Source organism: Bradysia coprophila, unplaced genomic scaffold, assembly GCF_014529535.1.
Source record: "Bradysia coprophila strain Holo2 unplaced genomic scaffold, BU_Bcop_v1 contig_232, whole genome shotgun sequence".
Taxonomy (NCBI): domain Eukaryota; kingdom Metazoa; phylum Arthropoda; class Insecta; order Diptera; family Sciaridae; genus Bradysia; species Bradysia coprophila.
The window spans coordinates 19791156-19808061 of NW_023503493.1; the positions used below are offsets into that span (position 1 = coordinate 19791156).

The 16906-nt window shown below is 35.3% G+C and overlaps 1 protein-coding gene across 3 annotated transcripts; it reads right to left on the minus strand.

The window, feature by feature from the left end:
- Positions 1-10138: 10138 nt before the first annotated feature.
- LOC119075642 (importin subunit alpha) lies at positions 10139-15519 on the minus strand. Of its 3 annotated transcripts, XM_037182125.1 has the most exons (8): positions 15309-15515; positions 14931-15055; positions 14581-14861; positions 14264-14519; positions 13871-14185; positions 10428-10949; positions 10318-10338; positions 10160-10269 (listed from the first exon to the last, which is right to left on the minus strand). In XM_037182125.1, the coding sequence occupies exons 2-8, from the start codon at positions 15012-15014 to the stop codon at positions 10255-10257; spliced, it is 1494 nt and encodes a 497-aa protein (XP_037038020.1). In that variant the 5' UTR covers positions 15015-15055; positions 15309-15515; the 3' UTR covers positions 10160-10254. The 3 variants fall into 3 exon arrangements, with proteins under 3 accessions (XP_037038019.1, XP_037038021.1, XP_037038020.1); XM_037182124.1 differs by having other exon boundaries at positions 10139-10338; positions 15309-15519; XM_037182126.1 differs by lacking the exon at positions 15309-15515 and having other exon boundaries at positions 10139-10338; positions 14581-14826; positions 14964-15055.
- Between the last annotated feature and the right edge of the window lie 1387 nt (positions 15520-16906).

Below are 16906 nucleotides of genomic sequence, written 5' to 3' on the forward strand. Positions count from 1 at the left end.
AACAGCTTTTAAAACGAAATCGCACGAAGAGAACACTCCTCCTAGTTCCCTTGACTATAAGTCAGGGTCTATGCCGGAAAATACCCTAAAATGTTTGTATGAAAGGTTGTATGATATGTTATGAAAATCGGAATTGTTTGTCGCAATATTTTGCTTGTAAACACGATAACTTGAGTAATTATCAACCAATAATCAATTTTATTTTTTTAATCGACGCAGAATTGAATTCCTGAGGTTAAGTTCGAAGATGGGCTATGTGGAATTAAGGATCTGGAAGTAATTCCAGAAAAACAGTATTTTACACTGTTGGAAATTCAATCAATCGAAAAAGATTACTTTGATGGAATTTGATTTTGTCTGTTAGTTATATCCATCTATCACGGTGATAGTTGGCTATAGTCAGGGATAGTCAGGTGAAAGTCACCTATCGCGGTGATAGTTGGCTATAGTCATGGATAGTCAGGTGAAAGTCAGCTATAGAATGACGCTAAAAAACAATCAAACAGAAAACTTTAAAACTCCTACGAGTCTGCTCTTTGCGGGCAGAGCGGAGCGAGGGCCGTAATTCACATGAGTCCTTGTCTATTTATGATTTATTGTTGATGAAAAATCTGGCCGCAAATTCAGAAGAAAATAGAGAATACAAAAAGGACTTTTCCAAAGAATTTGTACTCAGGCGAAGGTTTTTATAACAGTTATTTTCTGATGTGTGATGTTAAACAACAACGGAAAATAAAATGAAATTGATTAAAAATATATCGAAAAATTGTCGGTCAAGGGACCTGACCCGCCCAAAAGGTGGGACCTAGTATATTGAAGGTTCAGTTCAAATAATGAATTGCCAAAGAGTTCAAACTGATATTTATCTAAAATAACCTTAAAAAATGATTATTGGCAATGTGCGACGACAAATGTCACATAGGAGTGGGAAGCTCCGAACCACTTTGTCCACAAAAGGAAGGTATGTCAAGACTGATAAGCGCGAGGACGAGAATCGCTACAAATGTGTATTTAATTAATTTTCTAATCTTTCCTTCTAACCTATCCAAGTACATAATAAATTCACGCCGTAAGGGCGGTCGAAATTCAAAATGGAAAGTGCGGAGGTCTTTCTAACGTAGCGTCATTTTCATACAATGAAGCGTTGAAATGTATTTTTCGGTTCACTTTTTCATCGAATCGTTCACTTAAAATTCAAATTTTAGGCTCACTTACGGCGTGAATAGTATAAGATATGTGCCACACTTCACACGCATGCAGCCTGTAGAAACTGTGTTTTATGTAGTGAAGAAATTTTCGTTTGGCCGTATTTGGATTTTTTCTCGGTGAGTCATATCGTTCATGTGTATAAGGATTTCCAATAGACCAACAGATAATCAGCACATAGGTAAGTCTTTAACTTTTCATAGACGTCACGCGTGTCACTATCACACTAAGCAAATCTGTTACTTCTTTAATGGAAATATTTTCAACAAATTGATTCACAATCTTTAACTTTATTAGTTCTATCTGAACCATACAAATACAGTTTCCTATAAAGAACCGTAATAGCTAGGGCTCGAAACAGATTGTTCTGACCTGATCTGAAATCTGAGAATGACGCATCTTTTCAGATCAAGCTTGAATGTAATCTGGTCTTATCTGGCATTTTCAGATTTCAGGTCTGATCAGATTGATCTGATTCAATGCCTATGTTCGTTCTAGTGAAGCCCTGATATGTTTAACGAAATTTGAAAAAGGTGGGCCTGTACCAAAAAAACCGACTCACACGCTTTTCTTTTTCAACCGTTTCAATTGTTTGTAGATTTCACAATAGGGCATGTTTTTTATTGATGGTTTCTCCACTTGTCAGTAATTTTCCTGTAGCTACAGCTGAATATGGCGCTTTTATAGTTTTCAGTATAAAACTTCAAAAAACGACCTATGAAAATGAAGATGTCGCTTTTGAAGTTTTCAGTATAAAATAGTACTGCGTGACCTGCTATTTTAATAATTGCAAATCGTAGTTCATTTTATGTATTACTGATTCGTAGACAAGACATTAAAATCATGCAATTATGCAATTCAGTGATGATATTTGCAACTTACGCAGCTGTGTGCAATGTTATGTGAACGTATTTTATCGCCCTAGATTCAGATTGATCTGTTCAAGATTTTCAGATTCCAGATCAGAATCAGATCAGATTAAAATTTTCAGATCAGTTTAAGATCTGAAAAAAAAATCAGATTGATCTGATCTGTTCCGAGCCCTGAGTAATTGCCAAAGCTCATCTATTTATTTCTGCCACTTCTGTAGATAACAGATGAGACTGTCGTTTTTTCTTCTTCAGGTCAAGGTCAAGTTCAGGTTTATGGAAAGAAGAATCCTGAATCTGACCCCTGAACTGACGAAATTGAGGGTTCAAGTTATATCAGGTCAGGTCAGTTTCGAGTAAACCTGACGCGTTTTGAGCATTAATAGCATTTCTATACATTTAGAGCTACATGACTTCGTTTGTTCTTGTAAATATACAGAAGTTTAAGAAAATAGAAAACAAAAACCTTCCTATCTCTGTTAAATGATGTACAGATCAGTTGCAGATTAGTTCAATTCCAAAATTTTCCACAATTTCCAATAACAGACTAAAATCATAATGTAATGCATTATGCATGGTTATGATTGTAAACAGTTAGTGCTCAAAGGTTCATAAAATGAAGAGGCTTCGAAAATATCTATTCATTATTCCTGAATGGATAATGACTATAATGGAGTTTTGTGTAAAATCGATACGTTCATCAGGCGATCTCATCACCCATTTTATGGATTCATTTTTGCAAAAACAAACGCATTTTGGCTTTAATAAATAGAAATTTTCGAACGTTTTTAAGCGTTAACGGATTACTATTTGGAATATTTTTTCGTGTGTGTGTGTTATGTAAATAACACTGCATTGAACCAACTATCTGATGGTGATGAATAAAAGTGTTATAATGGAGTGCTGTTAGATTATTTATGAGAGGCTTTTGTAAAGCTTGAACCGATGAGTTAAGTGTGTGAGCTCTACAGTGTGAACAATTTAACAATATGCAATTTTGTCTGATTTATTGTTTTTCATATTTTATGAGTCTGCAAAGATAACTATTTAGAACGGATTTATTGTTTAGGATCGGAGAAATCAGAACATTGTCTTCATTGTCATCATGTTAGCTAATTAATGAATGGAACAAGCTGTCAATGACAGAACGTCGTCATCGATCTTTAATAAATGAAGAAAGAAAGAGCGGTAAGGTGCTTTATATCACTGTTTACGACTGTGAAAAAATGCTTACTGGACATTAGCATGTAACAGTAACATGAAAAGTACGGTTAGGGCGCATGTAGTCTTCGTCGTCGGCCCATAAAACCACAAAATTGAATGCATTTGCAAAGCTTACATTAGGTCTTAATGTTTTATTCGACGAAGCCCTTTCGCAGAAACCTCTTTGAAAATTTTTTCTGGGAAACATAGCTGCTAAAGCTAGAGAGTACAAGTATATAGTTCAAAATTAACCAAAATGTTGCTTTTAAAATTAAGTTATGCTGGAATGTAAAATGAATATTGTAGATCTATTTTGAGCCCAATGCATTCGTAGAAACGCACATACATAATATATGTGGAATTGTGGATACAGAACTCATGGAATATCCATCCAAAAAGTTGTATTTATATAGAAATGTACACATCATCTGTGTGTATTTCTGCTTGTGAATGAGTGATGAACGGTTATTATAATATGAAATATTTTGATCTATATGTATATTCGAGCTCAGCTGTATTTTATTGTTTATTGCTTGGCATCGTGGGACATTCGAAGGAAGGAAGGGAAAAAGCATTTTTTGTATGGGTGTGTCGTTCTCCGGGAAAAGAAATATATTTTTGATTTACGATTCTAAAATTTGTCGAGATTCGACTTTGCCTAAATCAACGTTCATTTCCGGTTAAATAAAAATGAGAAATATAAAGAATAAATAAAAGATAAGAAACACTTTTTCGGTAGGGTAGGAAGACATTGTGGCGATGTGTTGGTTCTCGTTTTTGTGTATAGAAATAATCTAAACTCCAAGACTGACCTAAAAAAACGATTGAACCCATGAGAGAGATGAAAAGGTCAATTGTAATTGAAAATGATGGATTTTTGTTGGTAATGAATTTTTCGTCACTTGTGGCTGGTATGCGTATATGAATGAAATAACCCCCCCATAAACGACACGTACAGAGATTAACGTTCTGTTGACATGAAAAATGTATTTTCTGTAATCTTGTCGTTCTTGGAATGTTGTTTTCTTTTTTATTATTGAAATTTTGATCACTGATATCGTTATAACATAAGGGTAAAATCATGACCCGGAAAATTGGGTTAACACAGTAATTTTTGATATCACAGTTCATGGTTTTTATGGTTTTATTCTTCTAACGAATCGAATAAAAATAATTTATTATTATTTCAAACATGGGCACATCCAGTCATCACATGAATATATGCAATATACGGGTGGCGGCTTGATGAACAGCAACATAAATTTACATTTTGCGAAAGCGAAGGATAAATTGAGTTTTTTATCTGATGAGTTGTAGAATGGCTACTAGTCTTCTGTTAGCGACTACGACAACTGAAGCAAGCAATTAACACTCGTAATTTTTTTTGCGATGTGTAAGTAAAAATGATCCTGTTCCAAAGAAAAGCAGGATATCAGATAGACACTTTGTGTAATAAAAAAATAGAGCGAAAAACTGAAACCTGAATGGTTAATGTAGTGAAAAATCTCTACTCAGACCACATTTCATCAAATTGATAGTTGTTTAAGAGCTCGACTACATTTTTTCTGTTTTACCTAAATTGAAATCGTTTCCAGTAAAACTGTATCCCATAAATTTCACATCAATTTTCAAACATCTTTCACGTCTACAACTTTGATGAAATCTATTTTGTAATTCCCTTGACAGAAAGTCAGAGTCTTATGATAGAAAATACCCTTAAAAATGTCCGTAACCAAAGGCTCTATACCAGGCAAAAGTTGGCCGATTTTTAAACGTTGGATTCGTTCCTTACATCCGCCGTTTATACAATGACAACAAATGAATGAAGGTGATATGGATTTTTATTGTGCGCGAAATTTTTGAAAACGCAAATGATTTTTGTGGAATTTTTTTAATTTTTATTTTTTTTAAGGTATTTTAGGTTTGAGGTATTTAGAGTGATATATATTTGATCCCCCTAAATACATAAAAGCTGAAATACCTTTAAAAAATAAAATTAAAAAAATTCCACAAAAATCATTTGCGTTTTCAAAAATTTCGCGCACAATAAAAATCCATATCACCTTCATTCATTTGTTGTCATTGTATAAACGGCGGATGTAAGGAACGAATCCGACGTTTAAAAATCGGTCAACTTTTGCCTGGTATAGAGCCTTTGCCGTAACGCTAAGTTCACTTTGATATTTTGAAAATGTTCTACATTGGCAAAAAACGTTAAAATTTGGGTTTTAATCGACGGAGAATGAAAATATGAGGTTAAGTTCGTAGATGGGCAATATTGGGGTAATGAGATGGGAGTAATTCTCAAGAGAATTTTATTCCTTGTTACCGCGATAACTTCCCTAATTCTTATCAGATTTTCAAATTTTTTGTGTTATTCGACGAAGATTGAAATTCTTGAGGTTGAGTTTGCAGATGGATAATGTTAGAACAACGAGACGGGAGAAATTCTACACAGACGCTTTTCCTTGTGGACTCGATAACTCAAGTAATTCTTTACCGATTTTCAAAATTTTGGTTTTAATCGACAGAGAATGAAAATCATGAGGTTAAGTTCGTAGATGGGCAATATTGGAGTAATGAGGTGGGAGTAATTCTCAAGAGATTTTTTTACTTGTTACCGCGATAACTTCGATAATTCTTATCCGATTTTCAAAGGTTTTGTGTTATTCGACGATGATTGAAACTCTTGAGGCTGAGTTTGCAGATGGATAATGTTCGAACAACGACATGGGAGAAATTCTACCCAGACGCTTTCTCTTGTTACTGATTTTCAAATTTTTTGTTTTAATTGACTGAGAATGATATTGGAGTAGTGAGTTTGGAGTAATTGTAAACATAACTTGTTATACCACGACATTTTTGCAACGGATTTCCAGAAAAATTTCTTATTTGACGAGTTGTAAAATTCTGGATTTCTGGTCTAACAATTAAGAAGTACTTCCCAAAAGAGTTTTTGCTTGCTTGCTTGAGAAACCGATAGCTCGAGTAATTCTCAGAGGCTTCAAAAACCAATTTCGACTAGTAGCGTAATTCATGTGGTTAAACTCGAACATTGGAATTTAATTGGACTAGTAATCTGGGATATACGACAATTTTTGCGTGAAGTCCGTATTCTTAAAAGAATTTTTTTCGTTTCTAAAATGTTTGAACGATTGTGAACTTTGCGGCCAGAGCGAAGCGAGGGCCGTAATTCACACAAGTTTTATTTTTTCAAGAGGTAGGCAAGAAATACGCCACCTTTTCAGCGCTTTTAGTAGACTATATAGGAGACTCATATTAGGAGTTAAACGTACCTCGCTAGACCTTCCACTCATTGCGCTTTTTAGAAGACAATATTCAATCGTTGTAAATATTGTTTGTTTGTACTCTTCTCAGTATATGTATAACATACTCAAAAATGCCTCTCCTGATCACATCGTGTTATAATTTCCTATTTTCCATGCTTAGGCTAATGAATATTTGAACGAGTGTGAACTTTGCGACCAGAGCGAAACGAGGGCCGTAATTCACACGACTCGTAATTTATTCAAGAGGTAGGCAAGAAATATGCCATTTTAAAAGCGTTTTTAAGTACTCATACTTATTGGATGTAAAACATCGCTCGCTGAACCTTCGATTCACGCAACTCTTAAGAAAATTAAATAAATTTTGAGTTTTCTAAACGCTCAGTGAAAATAAAAGAGATACTCAACTAATGATGTAGCAAAGAGACCATTCTTGTTTCGCTTTTTCATCTGACTATAATTTTGTGTTTTTCAAAACAACAGCTTTTTTAAAAATGGTAAGACGACTGGGACTGGAAAGTATTGATAATCAGTCAAGGGAAATGACCCACCCAAGTGGTGGAGCCTAGTGAGGATAAATGAAGAAACAGTTTTTTTTCCAGGTTATACTGACTAAACAAATCGATTTTCACGAACACATACCGTTGACTCATATCTAATCCCTAATTTTTAATCGTGTAGTCTACTTTTACTGTAGGCCGAGACAAGGTTCAGTTACCTGTCTAGCAATTTCTTCGAATATCGTACCACCTCTAGCTAAAAAAATAGCTTTGAGGTACCAACAAACACGTTTAACCGTCCAATATTATTCACAGAGCGTCAATTTATTTAGAATTTATCCAATGCAAAAGGGGCAAACTTTCAAAGTACTTGACGCTGATACAATTTAGCCACACACATTATGTGTTTGTTCTTCACTTTATCGCACGATTATGGGGAATATAACGATATAAACCTATGTGTAAATACTCATCCTTGTAGTTTGGAAAATTCGAAAATAAAAAAAGTAAAAAAAAACTCCCTGAAGCGTAAGACGTGCAAACATGATGACTTCTCATATTTTATCAACATCAGGAGAGAAGCAAAGTTATACGGTACTTTTGGAATTTTCTTTTATCATCATACATAACATATAACGGACGATAATATATAACAAAGCCGTAACATTGGATCGGAAAATACCTTGATAGACTTAAACAACGTGATGAGAGTTTTTTTTTCTACTTTTGTTCCTTTTTGATACATTCAAAGTCATTCATAACAAGATAGTAGTATAGCAAAATAGAAAACCATTAAAAACACATTGGATGGAAGTGTGGCTGGATTTATATGTAAAGACTCGTACGACATCTGTTATCGACAACGATGGGGTTGCATTTTCTTAAACGAAGCGGAATGCATGTGGAATCATAACTGATTTTAGATCGAACCTTAGGAGTTATAGTAATACAAAAGAAGTGACAAATTTTGATTACGCTGCACGTTCGCCGTTCTATACAGATCTATGTAAAACATCGAATGGATCTTTCGTTTATTTTTTTTAAATAAAAAGAATTCGCTAACAAAATGTCTTCATTTTCTCAAAAATGACTTTTCTTCAAAAAGTTTTTTTTGTACATCTTCGACATAACGGACAGCACTAACGATCCAATATTGTTCTACTAACTGTGTGCATTATCACCTTTTCAGTAGATTGCAACTTCATTTCTGAAAAAAAGGCATATCAAACATCTCCCAATGCTAAACTACGTATTCGTCGTTATACTCATGTAAGCATGAAAAGCGAAAAACAAAGTGTGTGTATAACAAAGGGTGTAAGTTTCTATTATAATCTCTAGTAGCATAGCATATGTTATGCATGCACCATACATTTCTAGTGGGAGACATACCGTATCATATACAATGTACCAGCCAAGTTCGAATGTAGTAATATGATCTAACCTTTGAGAAAAAACTTTTATAAACACGTCGCTGAAGACTGGCATGGAATGGGTGGGTAACACATATATAATGTGCGCTGAGATGAGCACTTTTTAAGATGAAATTTGTTTTAGCTGGCATTAATGCACCACATATGTCACTAACCATTTTCAAGATGATTTCCCAAAATGATAGAAATTTGTGTTTTTCGCATTGATGATGGGAAGCTTGATTAGTTTCACATTAAGCTGAAGGCTGTATTCAGATTGATAGATCTTCATTGTGTCGGAAAGTTTGAAATTCAGTTGAATTAAAGCCACGGTAGGAATTTTTTTTTGATGGGTTTTTAGTGGTAGTGCAGGAACAGCGACGACAAAAATAAGAGATTGACGATATGGCAATAATGTATTACCACATAGAAAGATGTATATGTGGCAACAACTACTGCAGCAATAGTTTTTGTATCAATGTTTCATCGTTACATAACCCACTATTTAAATCAATCTGAGACAAAATTTAATCAATTAAATGAAATGGATGCTAGTATATTGTTAATACAAACAATTCAACCAACCATTACACACCTTGAAATTTAGCAAGCGAAAGCAATAGGTAATGTACTTACCCATAAAATAATTTGATTTGCACGATAAAAGGTAAATTTTTCAACTCAAATAAATGAGAGGAAAACTCTGTATAGAGAAAAAAATTTGCTCCGGTCGGTTCGGTGGTGTTATTATTTGCCAAATAAATAATTTTTAATTCAATTTGTTTTACTTTTCGGTATGTTTGTTTGGGATTCTGTTGCGTTTTTTCTCTTGTTTATAAAGATTAATCAAACTTGATGGCAAATAAAAGTGCTGCGTGTTGAGCAGAGAAATTTTTGTTTTATGCAGATCTGATACTTTGTTAGTAAATGAAAAATGACTCACAAATTCATCCAATACATTTAGTTTATCAAGATTTCATGCGGACTCGTTCAGCATTAAGAAACTGTCCATAAAATACGTAATTGATTTTTCGTTCGCAACGGTTTCGTACTTCTTCTACGTGTTGGCCTATTGAATACTCGGCACTTAAAAGAGTTGTACGGCATACTCACCATGTATTTGAAGTTGCTAAGCTCCAACTTTTTTTTTTCAACCCTCTTCATAGCTTCCCACTTCAATCGAAATTGTGACTACTTCACAACTGGCAATATTTTTCTCCACAAAAAATTCGCAAACTTTCAACAAAAGAGGAGTATGAATCGAACGTATAATATTTGCCATCCATTGAAAAATGTTCATACGAAACGCTTGGCCGTAAATCCTGCATTTTCCTATTCACAAATACAACAACGTTTCAACGTTTTCATCGATTTATCAGTATCGCATTGACACATGGTGCAGACAATAAGCACAGAATTCAAAATTTCCAGATTCAAATATGCGTCTCGTTAAACCTAATAGCTTGGTTCGACTCGTAACTTCTATATTTGGCCCATATCCCCTCTGAATCCTCACCGGTTCTATTTTTGTGTAGACACCGCAGGATGGTTTCATTTTAGATCGTTTCACACATAAAAAAAACCGTTGAATTGCATGTGATGAGGTGTAAATAATAACTGCAGGTGGTTGGTGCATCTGGTAACAACATAACAACTGTGGATCGTGCACGTTAGAATCAAATTTATTTTTGTTTAACTAAGTTTAATTGAAATGAATTGATAGGATTAATATGGGAAACAATAAAAATTATATTTGAACAGTAAACAGGTGGGCGGCTCCTTAGAATTGATATCCATTTTGTCCATTATCTGGATTAAATTGAAGGACTCCATCCACTTCTCCTGGACCTAAATTGTTTTCTTGCTGCAAAATTAGAGAAAATTATGTCCGATTAACGACTCCATCAATTTTCCTATCAGCAAGCCCATCTTGCAGTGTATTTCGACACTTACCTCTTCGTCATTGAAGTACTTTTCGATTATAAACAGCGACCTCTTGTAAATGTCTTCATTTTCGTGACTCTGCAATTTCTCTAGAATATCGATGCAATTGTTCTCTTCAAGAACACGTAAAACCTGTTCCGTACCACCGAACTTGTCAGCCAACTCCAGAATGTTCGTTAAGCCAGCCAAAACAACATTGACCGTTCTCGTATCTTTCGAATCCATTAACAAACAGAACGGTATGAACACGTTGTATTGCGTAACTAATCTAATGACTTGTTCCGGTGTACCGCTGGTCGTGGTATTTGTCACAATCCAAGCAGCCTCCTTTTGAGATTTAAAATCTCCCTTCTCCAAAATGGTGCGAATAATGGGGAAAACATCGGAATTGATGACATGTTCGATTTGATCCGAATTGCCAGCTGTAATGTTACTGATGGTCCATGCCGCTTCTTTCACAATGTTGGTTTTGTTGCTTTGAAGCAGTTTCTTGAGTGGTACCAATGCACCAGCAGAGATGACGCTGTCAGTCTGGCGAGTAAATGGATTCATTTGTAGTTTGTTAATTTGATGAGTAGAAGATGGATTTTTGGGGGTATGTTTTTGGATTCTTGTACTGACGAGCAGGCTTTCCATCCGTTTAAGAAAATCTCTAGTCGAATTGAGCGGTAACTCACTCTAGCGGGTATTTCAAAATCAGTTAGAATCATGCAGGGCCGGATTGGATACTTAGGAGCTCGGGCAATGCTGTGAAGTGGCTCGTAAAATTGATTCCAGGACATTGAAAAATACTGATGTGAAGCTTCGTTAACTAACGAACTACAAAAATGCGTAAGAGAATAAGAACCTTTAATTTTATACCAAACCAAATTATGGACGGCTAGGGCCGAAAACGCGATCACAACTTTAAAAAAAGTCGAGTCGAGACGTCGAGGGCGCTAGGAATATTGCTTCCAGAAAATGGGATTTTCCACCTTTTGCAATTTCCAACAATCATTTCGATTGAAATCATTTTTTCATTTGGTAGATACTTTGTGCCAACATGTTCATAACGGAAAGTCTTTTGACCAAACAATAGGGGAAAAATGTGAAAAGTTTGTACCGAAACACGATGATAAATAAAAAATATTTTATCATCGACGTTCCATCAACCAAGGTAGACAATACATCAAATAAGCACAACAGCGAAATTGAAGCAAAATGTTTATAATCGCAATTTTCATAACAATAAAAAAATGAGTTCAAATTGTATGCGAACAGTACAATCCATTATAGCCATACCGAACGGGCATAAAGTTGAAATCAAACAAAAATCGGTCGTCGGAATGGTGCAAAACAATATTGAAGGTGGGCCGGGCGTAAGCAAACAATAACTCGACAAAACCATTTTTTTTTCATCTTTAGTAATTGTGGTGTGTGGCTGGGATTGTCAAATAAATCGAGTTTTATGTACCGAGTCACCGACACAATCTTTGAATGTTTTCAGCGTTGGGTTGGTGTAAATATAGTTATCAGTTGGGGGTGCAAGAAAAATTGTTGAACAAAGAGAGAGCCATGCATGCAATGAATTTATTTCTGTTCCCTTTTTTCGTTGAAAGAATGTCTATCTATTTGCGTCACACCCAATGTGTTTTATGCATAACAGGTCAAATTTAACGTCTGCAATGGAATTTTTCTTCATTTTTATGTCAAAGTAAAAGGTGAACAAACTGTCAATCATCTCGTAAATCGCCCTTTGTTTGGTATAAGTTCAACGGAAAATTCGTGGTGGATAACTCATGAAAACGGTTTTCTGTTTTTAGTTGTATTCTTTTCGGAACGACCGCCGCAGACATTCCTTACGACGGCAATGAAGGATGACTTCTTTGTTCTTTAAAATGATGTCATTAAAATGGAGTTATTCTTTGCGCTCTGTGTGCTTTTTCTTGTGGGAGACTTTATGATTTCTCATTTTATTTCAGTTTTTTTTTTGTAGTGCACCGACATTACTTTGCTGTATAATGCGGATTGGACTGAACGAAATAACTCTTATTTGAGTATTCATTTAGCGTCTCTTTACAATAACAAAAGTATTCAATGTACTGCACTGGGTATACAACGATGTGACTGTAATTATTATGCTTTTAAGACACACAAAATGCATTAGCATTAGTTACAACTTCGAATTGGTTTGTTTGATGAAAAAGATGTGGTTGAACCGGTATTGTATGAAATGTGGAACAGATGATTTATTGTTACTTTTCTACGAATTTCTTGAACACACGGGGTTTTGAAAGTACAAATTTGTTAAGTCGGAGCTTAGAGAATTGACAGTGAATGACCAGCTAATTTGGTAATGAGAGCAAGAATTTGCAGTAAAAGTACTTAACTGTCGGTACTTTAAAAGTTCAATTATCGTAATTACGTAAGCAGCGAAGACATTTTTGAGTAGATGTCACAATTGAATTTGCAAAAATGTGATTTTTTAACGCAAAACGTCCAAAAAGTCTAGCCAAATGTAAATGTAGCACACAATGTATAGAAAAATCGTGATGAGAGGAGAATGTGAAAATCTGGCCCATTTCCCTCGTGACCTCATAATTTGAAATCTTTATAACTCGTCCAGACTCCCCGGAAGTGACTTTAAAGTTTTAGTTGACTGCTATCTGGTTGACCTAATCAAAAATTATTGCCTTATTATGCAAGTCAAAGCTACATTCGTGCAATCGAGTATAATGCAGCACAGTTTTCACTGTTTGAAATTTCTGTATAACGATTTTCTGTCGTCAATCTTCTTCAGCACAATATGCATTCGACGATAATATTTCCAGTTTTATTGCGTTGAATATGAATGTGTCAACAAAATGAAAATCATTTTTTACATAGAAAAACGGAATTATAAATAAAATGAATTTGATTAAGTAATGACCCGCTTCACATTGAAGTTTTAAACAAATGAGATGTTGAAAGAAGTTCTGTATTTTGTTCCAACAGACTGTTCAAAGATGGTAATTATACCAGTACTTCCTCCGTTGTTTTCAACTACCAGATGTATTTCAAGTCTAATACTCGATGGAAATGACGAAAATAAATTTTCAATGCGATGGTATATTAAAATTGGCCAGTGCTCGCTAAAAACTTTCTTCCGCATTTTAATTAAACGTTGAGATCTTATGGCAGCGCCAACATCAAACGAAAACGGTACCTTTACCAAAATGCGCTTTGTTATTCGCTTTGTGATTATAAAAGGAAGCGTACCTTACGATGGCAGCAGCGTATTATTCATTAATAAGGAAAATTCATTTAACTTAAAAAATTGGAAAGATCAAATCAACCGGAAAATGTGTTCAGTCGTTCGTAAAAATGGATAATTTTCAATAAGAATAGAGCCGTACAGCCAAAGCAAAAACAGTCTTATACATTGATAGTACAGTTTGAAAACAACAAAACATAAAAAGCAAAGATTTTCTTACCTGCTGATCGTTACCAGTCACAATATTGCCAATGCTCCGTAATGACGGTACAATAATCGATGCATCGTCCCGTTCAAGCAATCGCACCAACGGGTGAACACAACCATGATCGATGACCGCTTGAATTTTATTGTTATCATCATCCGTAACATAGCTGATAGCCCAAGCTGCATCGGTCACAACTTGACTATCTTGATGCAGTAACAGTCTAGCCAAATGAGGAAGCATCACTTTCACTTTATCGAATGGCGCCGATGGATTTTTGTTGCGGAAAAGATTCGACATAAGCCAGGTTATGTTCCGTAGCGATGTGATCTGTAAACGGATGTGTTCTTATTACCACGATTTCGGGCGATTGAAGCGACAGCGGTGGACTAAATTTATATGACATACCGACAGATCAGTTGCGAATAGCTGAATCAATCCTTCAACAACATTAGCATTCAAAACGATATCACGGGTTTTGCTGCCATCGCCAGCGATGTTACCTAATGCCCAAACAGCTTGTTCAGCAACATTAGGCGATGGTGACGACAACAGTCGAATAAACTTATCCACAGCACCAGCATCGACCACAGCCATTGTCTGTGCGGATGTACCCGACGCAATGTTTGTTAGAGCCCATGCAGCTTCGAATTGCAAATTGGTACTGAAATAGGTGAATCAGTTGAATGACTGGCATTTCGATTGTTGGTTGACAGAAGACTTACTCGTCCGAATAATCCAAAAATGTAACCAATTTCGGTACGATTCCATGGCGTATCATCAAATCAATCGGCGGTTGACGTTCCCTGCTCAACATTTTCCGTGTCGACTGGACAGCATCGAAAATGTGTTCGACACTGGCCGAATCCATTCCGAATAAAATTTCCTCGGGAGTTTTTGTGCATGGTGACTGACCATTGCTGTCCTGTAACGCGAATTCCGGATCTATGTTGATGTTACGACGCTTGAGTATTTGGTCTTCCTTTCTGGCTTTACGCAACTCAATCTAAAATGACAAACATCCAGTTGGAAATAGGCGAGCTGTTTTCACATTTTTTTTTTCTTCATTTCATACCGTCGCTTCCTTACGACTAGATCGCAGACGATCTGAGTTTTTACCATGGTTCTTGTACGCATCGATACGATTTTCATTAGACATGGTGAAGGAACTATTTAATTATTTTGCACAATCAGTAGTAGCTGTTGAGAAGAAAATTTAAAATTTCCGTTAGCTGATCATAACCTCACAAACCACAAAACATTCAACAATGATTATAACCATTGAAAAATCAATCTGCATGATTGTTACATTTAACTGTATTTATATCACAAGATCGACCAATCTAAATTTATGTGAAGTGAATATTTAGCCGAAAATTGAGACATAGAGACATGGTATTCATTCTTTTGTTCGACAAATTTCTGTTTTATTAAATAGAAATGTTATTCTTACCGAAAGCGAATTCGAGCTATAAACAAGATATAAACACTAAAACAACGCTTTACGAAAATAAAATTGTGCTGAGATCAATATGAAATACGAATTGAATTAAAAAATAGTTTGTAAAATAAAATCAGTCACTTGATTCAAGCGCAGTTCAACAGCCAACCTCTGATTTGAAAAATTGCAATGGCGTACAGTACCAACACAATGAAAAGCGCGTATTTTGACCATTTTGACATTTTGGTTGCGCCATCTGTACGTCACTTTCGTTGGTAAAATGTGTGAAATGTTTTGGGCGATCATCTTTTGATCGACGGCGCTAAATTTAATAGCAAGATATAGTCATCCTTTGTTGAATTACTATAATTACTGTCACAGTGCTGCAAAACGTTACTGTATTTTGACTTCGAATTACTCGAATGGAGAAAATATCGAAAATGTATGAAGTGTAAGATTTTTTAGGACCTCTCTCCTACTGTCTTGGAAGAGTAGATTCTCCTGAACATGTAGTTGTGAGTTATCATAGGTTTTGTTCCAAGGTCATTTCGAAATGTCTTTCATCCACAGAAGGCAACTTAACCTCAACGTTCAGGTTGACGAAAATTTTGATGAAAAATTTACAAAGAAATTTGTTGACGTTTTGTTTATGTTTATGTGAATGAAATCGTCGTCGTTCGTGTTGTCAAAGTTCACAGTTATTTGGAACAAACCTATAAGATAATCATTTATTTAGCTAATTTGCTACTAGGTCCCACCTGTTGGGCGGGTCGGGTCCCTTGACTGATAATTTTTCCAAAATAATTAACCAATTATATTACACTATTATAAATATCTTAATTTATTTTAACTGATTTTTTCATCTCATATCAGATTAATCGTCTACAACGTGACAAAGAAGCGCATCCGATAAAGACACAATGAAATTCTATTGTGTATTAAAGCCTTTTTCAGTGATCACATTTTCATTGAAAGAACGTTCGTGCCTATTTTTCAAATATACGTTGGCTCTCATCGCAATTTTACGAGTGTAAAAATCTTACCAAATCAAAATGACATTTGACACCGCCAAAATTAACTGCTTTATTTTTTTCTATTACTCTGCTTGATACTTTGCCGCAAACTGCTCGCTCGTCCGAGCTGTCTAATATTGCAATACGATACCGCAACTCGTGTGAATTACGACCCTCGCTTCGCTCGGGCCGCAAACTTCACACTCGTCAGAGTTGTCTAATATTAGGTTTGGTCTAATCGCAAACTTCTCGCTTGTCCGAGCTGTCTAATATTGCAATACGATACCGAAACTTGTGTGAATTACGACCCTCGCTTCGCTCGGGCCGCAAACTTCAAACTCGTCAGTTGTCTAATATTAGGTTTGGTCTAATCGCAAACTTCTCGCAAGGCCGAGCTGTCTAATATTGCAATATGATACCGCAACTCGTGTGAATTACGACCCTCGCTTCGCTCGGGCCGTAAGCTTCACACTCGTCGAAGTTGCCTAATGTTAGAATTGCTTCACTTTTGTAATACTATATACTCACTGTATAGATATATGCTGCTTGTTAATTATCAAATATAAAAATCAACTATCAATTATCAAATACCAATAA